At 31.7% G+C, this 14,114-nt stretch overlaps 2 protein-coding genes across 4 annotated transcripts; one reads left to right on the top strand and one right to left on the bottom strand.

Moving 5' to 3' along the window:
- Window positions 1–6,564: 6,564 nt before the first annotated feature.
- LOC110817384 (peroxisomal 2,4-dienoyl-CoA reductase [(3E)-enoyl-CoA-producing]-like) lies at window positions 6,565–9,522 on the top strand. Of its 2 annotated transcripts, none has more exons than XM_022045885.2 (5): window positions 6,565–6,979; window positions 7,558–7,717; window positions 8,174–8,343; window positions 8,427–8,646; window positions 9,201–9,522. In XM_022045885.2, exons 1-5 carry the CDS (start codon window positions 6,794–6,796, stop codon window positions 9,359–9,361), a joined length of 897 nt encoding a protein of 298 aa, XP_021901577.1. In that variant the 5' UTR covers window positions 6,565–6,793; the 3' UTR covers window positions 9,362–9,522. The 2 variants fall into 2 exon arrangements, with proteins under 2 accessions (XP_021901577.1, XP_021901578.1); XM_022045886.2 differs by having other exon boundaries at window positions 8,427–8,660.
- A 47-nt stretch (window positions 9,523–9,569) lies between these two features.
- Window positions 9,570–12,917, bottom strand: LOC110817383 (polyadenylate-binding protein 1-B-binding protein). 2 transcript variants are annotated; one of them, XM_022045883.2, is made up of 2 exons: window positions 11,736–12,917; window positions 9,570–9,910 (listed from the first exon to the last, which is right to left on the bottom strand). In XM_022045883.2, the coding sequence occupies exon 1, from the start codon at window positions 12,729–12,731 to the stop codon at window positions 11,766–11,768; it is 966 nt and encodes a 321-aa protein (XP_021901575.1). In that variant the 5' UTR covers window positions 12,732–12,917; the 3' UTR covers window positions 9,570–9,910; window positions 11,736–11,765. The 2 variants fall into 2 exon arrangements, with proteins under 2 accessions (XP_021901575.1, XP_021901576.1); XM_022045884.2 differs by lacking the exon at window positions 9,570–9,910 and adding an exon at window positions 9,917–10,070.
- Between the last annotated feature and the right edge of the window lie 1,197 nt (window positions 12,918–14,114).

Below are 14,114 nucleotides of genomic sequence, written 5' to 3'. Positions count from 1 at the left end.
GTGATAACTATTAGACAAAATGACATAACGAAAAATGACAACATTTATATGAAATGGTATGTGAAAAGTAGTAACTTTTTAAATGAAGTGACATGTGAAAAGGTCTTTTAGATAAAATCTTTTAGATAAAACAATATATGAAAAGTGGTAACCTTTTAAATGAAGTGACATGTTAAAAGGTATTTTAGGTAAAACAACATTTGAAGAGTGATAACTTTTTAAATTAAGTGATATGATGAAATATGACAATTTTTAAATGAAATAGTTCAACAGAATGGTGAGAACTTTTCCCTCGTAGCTCCCCACTCCTATAAATTGGGGATAGGAGAATGGAGGAAGAGACATTCTGAATAAGAGAAAAATAGTAAGAACCATAGAGGTGAAGGAGGAAGAGGGAGTACGAAGCGTGTGATATTTGAGAGTATTTTGAGGTTTTAGATAAAAACCTTAGAAAAACTTTGTTAAATTTGTGAGAGCAAAGAAAGAGGAAGAGAAGAATAATAAGGCTCATGATCAAAATGAAGCTATAGACTGTTAGAAATGTAAGCTTTTTCTTAAGTTTCGAAGTTCGGTTTCTCTTTAATTTTTGGAATTAATTTTTAAGTATTGTGTTGAATATTTTTGAGTCAAGAAAGTGACCAAAAATCATTTCAAAACTCTGCCAAATTTTTTAATAAATAAAGCTGAAATTCTATCGGAATTAAGACTATGACTGCTAAAAAACCTAAGATAAGTGGATATTATGAGTTTATAGATTATGTAGTTTTGAAGTATTTTACGTATTTTCAGTGTAAAAATATGCACATATTTAATTTATCTTATGTATTTGTTAAAGTTTTACTTCGTTATAAATGTTATTTTGCTTTGTGTTTCTGAAATGTAATTTTGATAAGTGTGCATCACTTATTATGGAAAAATGTTATCCAAAAGCACCTGCATTATGCTAGGTTTTAATCTGGCCGTACATAACCGTTTCGTGTTTGGGTGTATTGGCGAAGTAATAAATGTGTACCCATACATAACCGTTCTGTGTTCGGGTATATAGGGAAACAATCTGATCTACGTGCCCTAACTGTTTCGTGTTTGGGGGGTAGTAGTGTTTCAAGGTACTCATGTATGTCGTTCCGTGTTCGGGTACATGAAAAACCAGTGATAAGTATCTGTGCCTATGCAAAATGTATAGTAAGTGATTGATCCTCCATAATAGTGATGAAGTATACAACATGCATCTGTTTTATGATTTGTACTTTGTTTTCTGATTCGTATCTGTTTTGAAAAGATTATATAATATATGTTCTGTTGCGTGTAAAGAAACTATATATTACATGTACTATGTTGTGATTTCATAATATTATTTATTGGGATATTTTATCTTACTCCTCCTATCACCTTCTAGATACAGAAGATACCGTTGTATAGATTCTAAACTCTGATATTAAGATTACTATTTCGTATTTTTGTTTAGTAATATAAGTAAGAAAATTTAAAGTCTCGTGCATATGTTTATGTTTTATATTTATGAGATATAACACTTTTGTGAGTTTTTTATTATTAATAAAATTAAGTTATTTTACTTAGTTCGAGTCTATATGATTTAAAAAAATATACTCCGGTCATTACCCTATAAGACGGGATGTGGTTCATGACACAAACACTTTGTTGATGTCTGTCAGGGGATCTTGCATCAAAAAATTGTGATTTCACTATATTAAAGTTTTCATTTAGACCTTTCAATATCCTAATAGTATGATCTTGTTCTGCGTAATTATTGATAGTGGGAAGAACATCACAGGTACACACTGGTTGGCACTTATAGGTTGGCACAGGCCTCAAGTTCATCATTTCATCCCAAAGAATCCTTAATTTGGTAAAGTACTGAGTAACCGAAGATACACCTTACTTTAGTGAGTACCCTTTTTCTCGTAAGTTGGAGATTCTGACAGCATCTTTTTGAGCAAATCTAGTGTGCAGAACTTTTCAAAGATCTTTAGCTTGATCGATCCACAACACACTCTAAGCAATCCACGGTGACAAAGACTGAAGTATCCATGAAAGCACTATTGTGTTGCATCGCTCCCATGCCTCATATGTAGGATCATCCTTGCTCGGACTCTGTATTGATCGATCCATAAATTTTAGCTTGTTCTTAGTGATTAGAGCTATCCTCACGCCCTAGACCATGAGTGAAAGTTGTCATCAGTGAGCACGGTAGATGTGAGTTGGAGAGCTGGACTTTCACTTGGATGTATATAGAAGGGATTTGTCAACGAGTCATCGGATTTTGTCGAATCAGAAGCGGCCATCTTCAACTGATACCTCAATTGATGTTGAAAGTAATAAGAGATGATCGGCCGAAAAAAATCTTTGAAAACTTAGGGTTTATTCTAGGCGTTGATACCAAAAAATTTTCAGAGTCTTACTGGTTCTTTCAGCTTTGGTACCATATCAAATGATTTTGTATTCAAGATCAGCAACAAAGTTCACAAATTTTGGAAAAAATGCAATCACTGATTTACACTCGAAAGAGTTCCTAGATGTGTCCTTTTAAAGAGAGAGAGAGAGAATACATTGGGGTTAATTTAAAAAAAAAAAAGAGTTTTGGATTTTGGGTATTTATACAGAATGTGTAATTAAATTGATTACAATCGATTAATATTTAACTACAATTAATTCTATTAATGATTGTTGACTGGACCACCGCCTTTAACTTTTATGTTGAGTTGGTTAAATTTGTTTCAGTCGGTTGAATTTGTTTCTTCTATCAGAGATGGGAATCCAAGGGGTTTAATAAGCCTTCCATTATCGCTACCTTAAATTTTTTTCCAGATTTTAGCAATTGGCATTGAAAGACTCTCATCTTGACCTCTTCTCGTTCGAGTACTGAGTCTGTTAGTTCGTGATCATGGTGACGAGTTAATGTGGTTAGCAGAGATGAGCATTTGGTGAGTAGTGGTTTAGGGTATGGCAAGGTGAGTAATTTGTTTGGGAAAGCTTGGGTGAGTGTTGATTTTGGCAAGAGAGATTGGGTTGACTAGAGAGAGAGAAAGTTGCAGAGAAACCATGAATGAGGAGGTAAGATTTCTTGATTATTATTAGATTTGATGGATTTTGAATTTGGGGGGGTGGGGGAGAAGGAAGAAGAAGAGATTGAAAATGATATTTTTAATTTGATGAATTTTTATAAGTTAATATAAAAAGTTTTAAGCAGTACATAAAATAATTTAAAACTTTAAAGCAGAGTAGGAAAGTAATTTGAATAAAAATAAATGATAAGTGAACAAAATTTATTTTAATCTTTTATATTATATTGGTCCTAAAAGTTAATGAATATTTTATTATTTTTTTGGAAAAAAAAAATCTAGTGGTTTTTCGGGTCTCGCATATATATATATATATATATGACATATATACGTGGGTGTCTGTATATGTATATATTAAATAAATACGTGTCCCAAAAAATTGATGGAGAATATCCTCCTAAATAGAATATGCTTTAGTTGAATGATTTTTTTTATTTTTTTATTTTTTTTGAAGTTGGAAGAATTCATTTATTGATTAAGAAAATATTTCATCACTTATTTTCCAATTGTCTTTTTATCAATATTTTCTTGCCATTCAATCGTAGTTTACCCTTTCCCATCTGTCTCCAATTATATATTTTCCTCAATAGCCGTAGAAACTTTAAAATTTTTATTTATAAGAAAAATAAATTTCTATTTTATCCACCTTAGTTTCATGCCACATATTGCTTGACCGTGATTCAAAATAAAAATTTATCAAATTTTTTGTTTGATTACTAATTATATATTATATTTTTAAATATAAAAATAATATTTTATTTTTAATCAAATAAAATATAATATATTTATTGATGTTACTTAAATTTTGGTGATATTTATTTATATTATGATGGATAGTTTATATTTATTATAGTTGATATTTTATGTGAAAAAATATCTTAAAAAAAATTTGTTTAAAAAAAATTTTACTAATTTATATATAAATAGATTTGGTCTTACCCATAAATATAAGCATACTGTCGAATTTTGTAAAAAAATTGTGTTTTTTTTTTATATTTTTATTTTAGTGTAATTGTGCATATTTTAAAAATTAATTTTTAAAATTATAATATAATATTTTAATTATATAAAATATATACATACTATATAACTAATTTTTAAAAAATTATAATTGGCTGTAGGATACAGATTTAGTTTATTTAAAAAAAAAAAAAAAAGACAAACAATAGAGTAAAAAGTTAGGTAAAATACCAACTTTCAATGCCTTCATTATAATGTTATTTTATTTTATAGACACCACCAAGTAGTTGCGTATATTATTTTCAATTATTATGGGATGGGGGATTTTGTCATCGGACAACGATTAGACCACCATACATAGTGACTTGGTAGGCATTGCAGCGCAGGAAATGTCTTCAATGCCATGAGTGTACACATACTCCACCCACTTAATATGTACACATATAGGACCACAATTCCCACACAAGAAATGAGATTACTTATAACAAATTAGGATTACCTTTTAAAGTAAGAGAGTTTATGTTTAAATATTATGTATTTTTTATTAAATTAATTGTAATATACGTAGTATATTTTCATTAATATACTGTAACAATGATGCATATATGTGTAACATGTTAATTAATCTATTGCATATCTTTATTTTTAAATAGTTAAATTATTTAATTCATAATCTTTAGTGATTATATTGATTTTATATTTTTGTTCTATTATATTTACTACGTACCCATGTTGCATTGGTATCAAATGGATCATATTATGTGTAAATTTATTTTTATATTAAAAATTTTAACGTTGTATGGCTCATTATCAATGCTTGTTACATGATTCTTCCAAGTTTCAAGTTTGTTCTTCCTGAGTATTGTTTAAGTATAATTTAATTCATTTGTTTTTCTTTCTAAATATAAACTCAATAGGGAAGAAAATTTCTAATAACAAGTTATTGCCGACAAACTTTATTTTATTAGTTTAGAACTTTTATATTGAAAATTACATAGAAACTAAACTTGTTATAGTACTCCTCTATTATAGTGATACAGTGCTTATTGGTTTACCATTTTTCTTAAGAGGATAAAATTAGATTTCACATGGAAGAGAATATAAGAAATTTAAGGATGACTAATTTTTCTAAGAAAAGTAAGAAAGCTTATAGGTTAAAAGATTTTTTCCTCCAATCTACAGTCAAAGAATCATTTTATGGGTAAAATATATCTTAAAAATTTATATATATCTCTTTTTCTTCCTATTTTGTTATAAAAATGCAATATATAAACTTTTGCAAACCCTATTCACTAGAATCGTATGAGAAACACATCTATTTGAATTTTTTAAAAAAAAAGTTCTTAAAGAAAAATTTCCTTCAAGTGTGAGGAAAAAAATAAGTAATTAGAACTATATACTTATAAGATACTTTGATTCCCTTTAAGTTTTAGCTATTAAGATTAATACAAATCATTTTAGAGATAGATTAATAGAGTTTTTGTCTCTAAATTTTAATAAATAACATATCATGGTAAGATCTTGACTTGAAGAAAAAAATTGATATCTTATGATTCTAAACACTTTGTTAAAGATCCAAAATTTGTTTAGTTGTTTATCTTATGTTCATATCGATTCCTAATTTTACATGAGATGATTTGAAATTTTAATTTCTCATTTAAGAAAACTTTATATTCCGTTGTATAATATAAAAATCAAAACTATTAAACTACTGTTGTAATCACCATTATCCAACCGCTACTGTTGTACTACCCCTGCCATCATTGTCATAACCATTAATATTTTTATCACTATTACTATTATTATTACCTTTGTTACTATTGTTATTATCTTTATTTTCACCTACAAACCCTATTATCACTAGTCTTATGGCTACAATACCCACAATTATCTTGGTCAATTGCCTATTATCATTGTCACCTGTACTTTTGTTGTTATCATGGTTATTTTAACTATTGTTATTGTCATTATCGTCGTCATGACTACCATAGTATTATTACTGTCGCTATTCTTAAAATTGTCATTTTCATCATCTATATTACATTATCATTAATACTATCATTGTTATTGTTACCATTACCTTCATAATCATTATTATTAATTATTATATAATTATTAATATTGTATTTACTATTATTGTCATTATTATCGCTATCATCATTATTATTGTCACAATCATTGTGCTTGTAATTTTTATTATTATTGTTATTACTATTATCGTCATTGATACTTATTGTTACCATAATAATTACTGCATTCAAAAGTGTTGGGATCTAATCGCCACTACAACAATAATTCATTGCAGCCATCACTAATCGCCATTATTATTATTAGTATCAATTAAAGAAACATATAATATGGTTGTTTATGATGTAGGACTATTTTTTAACTAAATCATCCCAAACATATACATATCTCATAGTAAAAACTTATTCATGCTCAATACATTCCATCCAACCCAACCTACTAACTGCAAATTACTAAATATGACCTTACTTTTCCCAAGGTTTTCAAATGGTTATAGTTTTTTTGAGAGAAGAACCAGTTACACTATGGCGCTTTTATTTTATAATTTTCTTCTTCTTGTCTCTCTCTCCTGCGTGCGAACATAGAACGATTCGCCCCCCACGATGAAGAAGAAATCATTATAGAGTAACAAAGCCGGCTTATAAGCTAAGTAAAAGCCGGCTCCTGCATTCAATTCCCTTTTCTCGCTGGGACTCGGTTAAGGAGAGAAGGAGAAAAGAAAGGAAATGAAGTCGCCGTTTAAGGAAGATATAGTGAAGGGAAAGGTAGCACTGTTGACGGGAGGTGGCTCGGGTGTTGGTTACGAGATAGCTCTTCAGTTGGGCAAACATGGCGCCTCTATTGCCATCATGGGTCGACGCAAGAATGTTCTTGACTCAGCTGTTGCAGCTCTTCGCTCCCAGGGTATTTCTGTAATGTTCTGTTCTCCCCTATTTCCTTCTTTCTTTGTGTTCTTTTTGTTCTCCTCTTTTTTTTTTTTTTTTTTTTTTTATTGTTTCAATTGCGATTGTGGTCGGTTTTTACTCTGATTCACGTGATTGTTATTTATTGCATGGTTATGGGATTTTTTATTTGCTTGAATGATCGATCCCTAGGAAAAGTGCTAGAATGTTAGCTTTACAAGAAACCAGAATCGATATGGTGCTTGTTGAATATACAGGCAACTGGGTTTCATGTCGATGAAGGGATGGATCATTTTCAATAGAATTTGGAACTTTTCATGATTGTTTATTGAAATTCCATATAGGTAATGATTATGTCAACAGTTGATGATTGTCTTTGCTTATCCTTTATTAGCAATTGGTAATAAATTTTCAATCAAGCTCACTTGAGACATGCTGAGTATGATAATCATATTCTATTTGCTTTCCTGTGAAGAAGTTTATATCCTTTGCTGACGTTTCTTTTCCCTTTCATAGACTTTAAAATTTCAGTAATTACCATATGGTCAACTGAAGAAAGAGTTGAAATTGTTTTTTTGTGTTTGCAGGCAATTGGTTTTGAAGGTGATGTCCGCAAAAGACAGGATGCAATAAGAGTTTTGGAATCCACTGTTAAGTACTTTGGACGGCTGGACATTCTTGTCAATGCTGCAGCTGGAAATTTCCTTGTGCCAGCTGAAGATTTAACCCCTAATGGATTTCGAACAGGTATAGCTTCTGAACTGAACACCAGTCACGTATAGTTCCTCTTAATTTCATGGAGAGTTGTTGAATACTAACTATTCATTTGTGTTTGGACTTTTGTCCCTTATTGATGTTCTTCAAAACTTAGACTAAGTATACTTCTAACTCTTCTCCGCTTGATGTCCATGTTTCTTGAGATCTATTTCCATGGTAATATTCTGAGAAATTTTGGTGTGTTTTGGTTTGTTTCTAATTGCATGATGACCCATATAAACGAGTGGTTCACCTATATGTAAATAATGCCACCAAAGAATCCATATACCCGGATTATAGTATATTGAAGTATTCACAATATTGAAAAACAATATGATATTGACATTATAAAATCATGCGTTGGTTCCTTCTTATGCTATTACATTATCCTGGAATATATATTTAATCAGAGAGCTCATTGTTGATTCATTATGTTGGTTTCGGCAGTGATAGATATAGATGCAGTCGGCACTTTTACTATGTGTCATGAGGCCCTCAAGTATCTTAAGAAAGGAGGACCAGGAAAGGACCCATTTAGTGGCGGAATAATAATTAACATAAGTGCAACTTTACATTATACAGCTACTTGGTACCAAATACATGTATCTGCTGCCAAGGTTGGTCTATTTGGTCCTTGGGTTTTTCAACCATTTTCCTCATGAATTATTATAATTTCTTCACAATGACAAATTTTGACCAGGCTGCTGTGGATAGCGTCACAAGAAGTTTGGCACTGGAGTGGGGAACAGATTATGACATTAGGGTCAATGGGATTGCACCAGGTCCTATTGAGGACACTGCCGGTCTTAGTAAGCTTGGACCTGATGAGTTAGTGGGCAAAGCTAGATCTATGCCTTTGTTTAAGTTTGGGGAGAAATGGGATATTGCAATGGCTGCTTTGTACCTTACATCTGATGCAGGTTAGCTAATCTCGGTATGATTTAATTCTTCAATCGCATTATCCTTTTTCTTCTATACTTGTCGTGCAATATCATTAGTTTTGAAGTGTTCCAATTTTTTTTGCATTTTTTATAAGTTAGAGAACTGCTTCCTTTTGTCTTCTCCACCTTGTTTTGTGCGTTCAAGAAATGATCATTGAGTTCATTTCCGAGGAGAAAGCGCATGTCATCCCTCATTGTTGGAGAATCTTTTTTTTTTTTTCCAAAAGACCGGAAAAAAAAGATCGTGGTGTCAGTATAGCTATAACTGTAGGGGGAACAACTCCTTGTTAAACTTCACCCACTATTGATTCTTAAGCATTCTATTGATGTTTTGAGCCTCTATGGAAAAGGAGCAACGACATACTTTCTCAGTTTCACAAAGCTTATTGTTTTTCAGCTTTCATATCATTTTTCATGCCTAGTAAATTGTAAAAATTAAATGTAGCTTCTGCCTCTTTTATTTTATGCATTGTATTTTCTATCATGTTTGAGTGATTGAGTGAAAGTTTTAAATATGTTTGTGATAATACAAGGGAAATACATAAATGGGATAACGTTGGTTGTTGATGGAGGACTTTGGCTGAGCAAACCCCGTCTACTGCAAAAAGAGACGGTGAAGGAACTGTCAATGATGGTGGAGAGAAAGTCTAGGAGTTCACAAGTTGGTGTCCCAAAAAGCAAAAGCAAACTCTAAGAGATTATCCATGAAGATTAGTTTAGTTCTTGTAAGCTTCAGCCCCGTTCTGATCATGATTACAATTTATCAGTAATGACATTGTACAGGCCTGCTTGGCCATAACGTTTTCGTGTTGTGAAAAACCAGGGTGTTGCTGTATAATAATTAAAGATTCCAAAGATTGTTGCCACTGTTAATTTTCTTTTAAGCGATACAATCAAAAACATTATCAATTAATTCTTTTTCCTAAGCTTCTCATTCTTAAATGCGAAGGAAGTTTATACAAATAGTTGTTCATTACAGAAAATTATGCCACTTCAAAACAGATACATGGTCTGATCAAAGAAACATTATCACTAACCAATTAGTTACAAAATCTATAGACTATATATGCTCTTTCACTCTAAACAGAGTTGATAATTGAAGACCACAAAGATACATATCCTATCAAAGAGTAAAAATATTTATAATTACATTTAACATGCCAACGTCTCAATTTCTAAAAGGCTAAAATGAAGGTACTTGCAGACTTCATCCACCCGCCATACCAACAAGGAACCTTCAGTCCTGCACAGATACATTCCACCAACAGGTTACTTGCAGAAACCATATGCAGAAGAAATTAACTCCTTGCACCTTTCTTTGTTACTTGGTAGCTAATATTGATAATTATGGCGGAAGATCTAATATCAAAAGTAAGAAACTAAAAGCAGACATTCCTTCCCACCTGTATCACACACGCAATTAACACAAGCAAACCATAACCATCTGTAATCATAACGAAAGCACCAAATAAACATCATCATATATACAGAATTGCAGTCATTGCCAATCAGCAATGGATATGGCAGAGGACTACTAATTGCATTACTCTGACAAGTAAGAATTTAAAAGAATCAAGCTTAAATAACCCCTCCAGATAAAAAAGAAAAAAAAAAGCTCATATTTACTGTTAAAACACCATTAGGCTACTGTACATTTTAAATAATAGATCATGACCAGCCAACAAATAGGTATTACGTACAGGTTGTATTCTGAATATTCAACCATTTTATGTAAAACAACAAACTATCAAATGCATTGTATGTTTTTCAGTCTTTTAAGTTCGTTTTGGTTTTCAATCATGAACTGCCAACAAATAGGTATTACCTACAGGTAGTATTCTGAGTATTCAATCATTTTATGTAAAACAACAACCTATCAAATGCATTGTATGTTTCTCAGTATCTTTAAGTTCGTTTTGGTTTTCAATCATGAACTGCCAAAAAATAGGTATTATGTACAGGTAGTATTCTGAGTATTCAACCATTTTATGTAAAACAACAAGCTATCAAATGCGTTGTATGTTTTTCAGTCTTTTAAGTTCATTATGGTTTTCAATTCCTCTTCTAATTTTCATACAAGTTTTAATATGCATAACTAGAATTGTTAAAAGTGATAATTTTTTAGTCTTTAAGAGCATAGATTAAATTCTTACCTTTCGGAGGTGAGAGCTGAATTCCTACCATAAATTATGTTCTAAGTACGCATACTAAGACTGATATGAGAATTACAACTAAAAATTGCCTAGATATTGAGCCAAATACAGTAGATTACATTCCAAAACAAGCTGAAGCATGAAATCTTTAATCTACGAATTGCATTAGAAGATTTGGTTACTAAATTCTGCATATCCTCCTTGGAAAAGAAATATTCATATAGTATTTTAGTTAAAAGCTTCAACAGAAATAATTCTAATACATCTGAAATGAAACCATGAAATAGATAAAGAAACATCAAGTCCAAAAGTTGGATAAAAACATAGATAGTAGAAGACGAAAAGGCCATTAAGTAGAAATGAAACAATGAAATTCATTTTTTTTTTCTATAGCTATCCAAGTTTCTTGAGTGGAAGCAAATCTACAATCAATTAATTTGTGATCCATTTGACTTCCTACTTGCCTCCTGGAAATAATAATGTCTTATGAACATTTTTAAAGGATTCACCACTACCTCACTAGCACCGCAATGGAATGATGTTATATAGCTTAGTATTTTTTGAGTAGAGACACAGCTAAGTATTAAAGAAAATCTTTTGATGAAGAATTTTTATGATTAGTAATTTGACCATCACTATTCTCACGTTTCAACAGATGCTTCCTACAACTGACAACCTCATTATTAGACAATTACTTTCACCATCAATGTTAAACGCAAATATAATCATTACAAACAAGCAAAGGGTTTCTTACATTATGTTGGCAGGAAAAACAAATATATAACAAATGCATAGTAGATGAAGAAGAATAAAAAAACACTGATGAAACAGAGCAAAAGGTACTTTCTTTTCTTTTTCATTTCCCTTCCGTAAAGGGGAGGAGATAAATCTGAAAACTACATACAGATAACTTACACTATTCTAATCGTCTTCCAGCTTGCACCATCATACGTCCATGTTCTCCATCTGAATACTGCTCTTAAGAGGCACATACTCTCCAAGGTACCCACCAAGATGATCGTGCAAAGCCACTTTGTCGATTCCCTGATGATGATAGCTCTTACATACATAGTAAAACACGCTCTGCACCAACAATCCCACCAAATTCACAATCACCAGAACCCCAACCAAGAAACCACCAACCACAATCCTCGTAAAAACTCCATGGTTGTCTCCTCCGTGCACCACAACCGACCCGAAAACACCCCCGATGACCAAACATATAGCCAAATACCCGAAAACCAGCACGCTCGCCATCCGAATCCTACCCTTCAACAACTCATAGCTCTTCTTCATCGCTGCAAACCCGTAAATCGGCTCCAAAACCGAGACCACGCTCGCCAAATGCCACAAAGCCGTGATGTACACGTGAACACCCAAGAACAACACGAATATTACCACCATAGAGAAAACCGCCAAAATCACATCCTGTAGATCGATGGCGATCACCAAAACAACCAGGAAAGCCAAGAAAACGGCATTATAAGCGAGCATCAGCAGGGAGACCCACAGAAATGTGATGAAGAGCCGCTTAAACACCTTGGGAATAGCAGAGATCGTGGACGAAAAGGAGACGGGTTTGGAGGTATACAGAGAAGCGACAGTAAAGACAACGGCAGCAGTTGAGAGGAGAGAGAATGCGAAAAGGAAGATTAGGTAGCAGAACTGGAAAGTTAAGAGAAGGGTCCATTCATGGCGGGCATGCGCGGGATCAGGAGAGGGGTAGGCATCGAGCTGGGCGAGGAGAGGGTGGGTGAAGAGAGAATGAGCTAAGATAGCGAAGGAGAGAGGGAAGATTAGGGTTAGGGTTATGAGGTAGAACGTCTTAGGGGATTGTTTTGGGATCGAGATGGATTCTCTCAAGATGTCTGTTATGCTCAGGAATTGAAGCTCCTCTGAAGCCAGATCCATCGGAATTTAGGGTTTGATCTGTTCTTTGTTTCTTTGTTTCCAAGAAAACTAATCAATTAATGGAGGAAACAAAAACAAGTTTACAGGGAGAAAGACAGACGACAGATGAGCTGAAAATAATTTCTGGATATGTGAGGGAGAATCAGGAAGAAGAAGAAGAAATGCTCTGGTCTTTTTTTAATCCAAAAAAAATATATATATATATATTTTAATTTATTTTTTGAGTCTTTTATGCCCATACGGCAAAAATTAGGGCTCTAAAGTGTATGTTACCTCATACCTAATTTTATTAAATTGTACTGGTACAGAAAATTTGGGTGCAATTTAAGCCCCGCTATGGCGGTTTTTTACTTTGATTTTTATATTTTGAAAGGGTGGTCTTACAATTAAACAAGTAAAATAAAAAAAATATATATTTTTATAAAAATTGAATTAAAATATGCTTTTATCATATTTAAACATAAATATTGTTCTTTTTAGTTTTTTAAAAATAATTAAAATTTACATTTAAAACTTTAAAATTATTTTCATTAAATGTAGGGTTTCAGTTTTTTTTTTTTATAGAGTAACCATATTTTTTATAATTATTTTTATTATAAACTCAAGATTTCTTTATTTTAAAAATTAATTAAATAATTTTTTTTAATCCAATAAATGATGTATTTCCACACAAACATTTTCTTCGGAAAAATTAAACAATTTTCACTCTCTTATATATTTGTGCATTTTTTATTTATCAAGGACATAAATAATTCATTAAAAAAGAGAGTTAATTACATGTGATAAAAGTAGGCTACAAAAATCTACATTAATAGTCCATTTGACCATGTTATAAGCGAGACTCTTTGAGTCTAGGAGTCTAATAAAATTTACACACATCAAAATCCTCAATTAAAGTGTTTGACTCCACAATTGTTTTCTCTATAACTCATTTGGAAATTAAAATAAGAGAACAAGAGGTCTAAATTGCGCAATTAGTTTTGCATATAACATTTAAATATTAATACTATATTAGTTTGATTTAGTTGCTTCAGGAGAAAGCTTGACTTGAAGAAATTCTAGACAATATTCGTGATATCAATTTTTATTATATGTCAACATGTTTGATAGAAAAGACTGGTGTTCCATCTTTTTCTAAGCACTTTGAGTGACCTAATGCTTTTGATTGCTTAAAAGACTTCTTTTTTCTATTCAAATTTTGCATAGCTCCTTGTTTTCTTCTTTAGTGATAATTGTTGGGAAGAGACACTGTAAAATAAATAATTAGATTGTCACTTTTTAATAAAGTGTTGTAAAAGTTTGTAAGTTGCCTCGTGATGTTGTGGGGGATGAAAAATAATTCTTTTTCTCCTACGGGTGGCCATAAGTTCGACATATTTAGTA

The sequence above is a fragment of the Carica papaya genome, chromosome 2, assembly GCF_054855325.1.
Source record: "Carica papaya isolate Zhongbai chromosome 2, ASM5485532v1, whole genome shotgun sequence".
Taxonomy (NCBI): domain Eukaryota; kingdom Viridiplantae; phylum Streptophyta; class Magnoliopsida; order Brassicales; family Caricaceae; genus Carica; species Carica papaya.
Note: the sequence above shows the minus strand (reverse complement) of the source record. Positions and strands in the feature narration are given on the sequence as shown.

What these genes read in the sequence shown, in the direction of transcription:
- LOC110817384 (XM_022045885.2), top strand. Translation starts at nt 6,794, where the DNA reads ATGAAGTCGCCGTTTAAGGAAGATATAGTGAAGGGAAAGGTAGCACTG. An exon ending in TTCGCTCCCAGGGTATTTCT is followed by an intron (nt 6,980 to 7,557) that starts GTAATGTTCTGT and finishes TTGTGTTTGCAG; the next exon opens with GCAATTGGTTTTGAAGGTGA. An exon ending in CCCTAATGGATTTCGAACAG is followed by an intron (nt 7,718 to 8,173) that starts GTATAGCTTCTG and finishes TGGTTTCGGCAG; the next exon opens with TGATAGATATAGATGCAGTC.
- LOC110817383 (XM_022045883.2), bottom strand. Translation starts at nt 12,731, where the DNA reads ATGGATCTGGCTTCAGAGGAGCTTCAATTCCTGAGCATAACAGACATC.